The 2,375-nt window shown below is 33.9% G+C and overlaps 1 protein-coding gene across 1 annotated transcript in view; it reads right to left on the reverse strand.

Annotated features, from left to right (window-relative positions):
* Positions 1-2,375, reverse strand: part of gabrg3 (gamma-aminobutyric acid type A receptor subunit gamma3) — a 121,477-nt gene that overhangs the window by 95,060 nt on the left and 24,042 nt on the right. Inside the window, exon 3 of the mRNA XM_014022432.1 lies at positions 1,208-1,275. Within this exon, the coding sequence (XP_013877886.1) occupies positions 1,208-1,275 (68 nt within the window). The remainder of the gene's footprint in view (positions 1-1,207; positions 1,276-2,375) is intronic.

Raw genomic sequence — 2,375 nt, forward strand, 5'->3', positions numbered from 1 at the left:
TTGCATCTACAGTATATCATTGAACTAAATGCTGAATGAACGAGTTTCATTGCATACAGTACAATAAACATAACTGAAAAATAGTCTAGACAGTGTCTATTTTGCTGCATTTTTCCTACATGCATACTAGTTCACTGGCTTACACATTGATATAGGACACTTTGCTTGAAGCTAAACCATAGCACAACATTGGAGACTGAATACAGTTAAACTTTGCATTAGCTTGAAGTGTATTCTTTGCGGCCCATAATGCGATTTATACTCTTACGCTGAGATTAAATGTCTCAGCTAGCTAGGTTCTGAAAAACAGACAGACAGACAGACAGACAGAAAGACAGACGAGACCGAAAACATTACCTCGCCCTTGGCGGAGGTAATAACAAACTGAACTGCAAGTCCTTAATTCTTATATCAAATTGTCATTTTACAACAACAGTATCTTAAAACCTCTGTCATAGATTTTAGTTTTGGTGTGCCACCCCTGATGTTTCAATGCCCCCACACCTCCTGAAAAAAAATTCTGCAAGCGCCACTGCACATGTACAACATGCAGCATTTAAAGACAAAAAAGTGGGTAAACAGAAAAATGTATTGTCGGTTGAAGAGGTGCATTTTTATGCTGATTTCTTTAAAAATAATGATCAGAACTTCCTCAGAGATGAGTAATGTTTTTTTCCTCTGAATGTAATGTGAGCATGATCTGCTTTAAGCTTTAGAGTCTGTGCAGAAAGGGATTAATCACCATCTGTTGCCTGTTGAAGTCATGACTCCCTCAATTATACAGCACATTGCAATTAGAGACAATACAAGAATGACAACTGATMTTATTGTACATGAGTTCAGCTGGGACAATGGGGCTTAAAATACACACTGCTTGTACTATTGAATATGCACTAAATATTGAGTGAGTCTCATTTAAAATGAAGTAAATTATGGGCTTTTAGGTTTCAGTTTAAAGTCTAAGATCTGTTTTGTCAGAAACATAGTAGAATGAAATTTTTTTAAGTGTTTGACAGAATTTAAAAATGAAAAGGTCAGCACTTGTAAATAAAGGCTTCAAGTATTATTTTGGACAAATACTTTTGTTACTAACATGTTCTCACCCTGGTTAGAAACATCTGTACTGTGATGGTTCGACACAAATATTAGTATTTACACCAATGTTTTGAAGTTGTGATTTTGTGTACAGAAGTAAAGTTTGACTTACCATATTTATTGAAGACACAGGCCCAATGCTGTTCACAAATATGTCCACGTCTATAACAGTTGGTTTAACTAAAAAGAAGAAAAAAACYGGTAAGGATTCATTTAGGCACATACAAATACAGAAAAATTCATTAGATTTTTAAATACAATAAAGCATAGTGAATCTGGTTGTATGAAACTTTGCTCCTCACAGTTTTCTAAAATCTCYAAAGAAAACAGCTGAAAGAAACAARCACCTTCTTTTGAACAGAACAAATATATATTAATCATCAACCAATTAACAAAGTCACGATTTATGTAAATATTTATACTTTTACAGCTTAACCTACTTGTAACTAAGGCTAATGTCCTATAGTTCAAGCTGGATTTTCTTCTTCAGACTGTCCTTTAGCTTCAACTGGGCCGAGCCAGGCTGGTTTTTAGTCTTTGAGCTGCTACCGAAACTTACAATAACAAAATATACATCAAAATATCCTGTTTCCACTGCTACAATATGAATAAACAGTTGTTCTGCAAATGGGTGAGAGAAGACAAATCTGGATAAAACTGATTCGTTTGGAAAAATCCAACAAGATTAAACACAGGTTTAATCTCTGTTTGAACTATCAGATACAGTACTTCGTAAAATAAAACGTGTGTTGCATTTGCTTTTTAAAATCCATAGAATGTGTGAAAAAATATTTAACAAAAGTAAAAATGAAACTTAGAGTGGATATTATATACAGTGGGTAAAATAAGTATTGAACACGTCACCATTTTTCTCAGTAAATATATTACTAGAGGAGCTAATGACATGAAAATTATCACCAGATGTTGGTAACAACCCAAGTGATCCATACATACAAAGAAAAACCATAAATGTCCAGAAATGAAGTTATTTGTAATAATGTGGAATGGCACAGGGAAAAATTATTGAACACATGAAAAAATGGAGGTGTAAAAAGGCATGGAAAGGCAAGACACCAGCTGAACTCTAGTTCGAGTTTTTTAGAAAATGACATAAAATTTAGTGTGACAGTACCTGAGACTCATCCTCAACTCGTACTCTGAGACCATGTGAGACCATTAAAGAACAACTTACCCCAAAATTAACTTTTTTTAGCTGATAAACTGTCTAGAATGTGTCTAAAATGTTATATAGTACTGTTTCTGTGCTAATTTTGATGTTT

This window comes from Austrofundulus limnaeus, unplaced genomic scaffold, assembly GCF_001266775.1.
Source record: "Austrofundulus limnaeus strain Quisiro unplaced genomic scaffold, Austrofundulus_limnaeus-1.0 Scaffold329, whole genome shotgun sequence".
Lineage (NCBI taxonomy): Eukaryota > Metazoa > Chordata > Actinopteri > Cyprinodontiformes > Rivulidae > Austrofundulus > Austrofundulus limnaeus.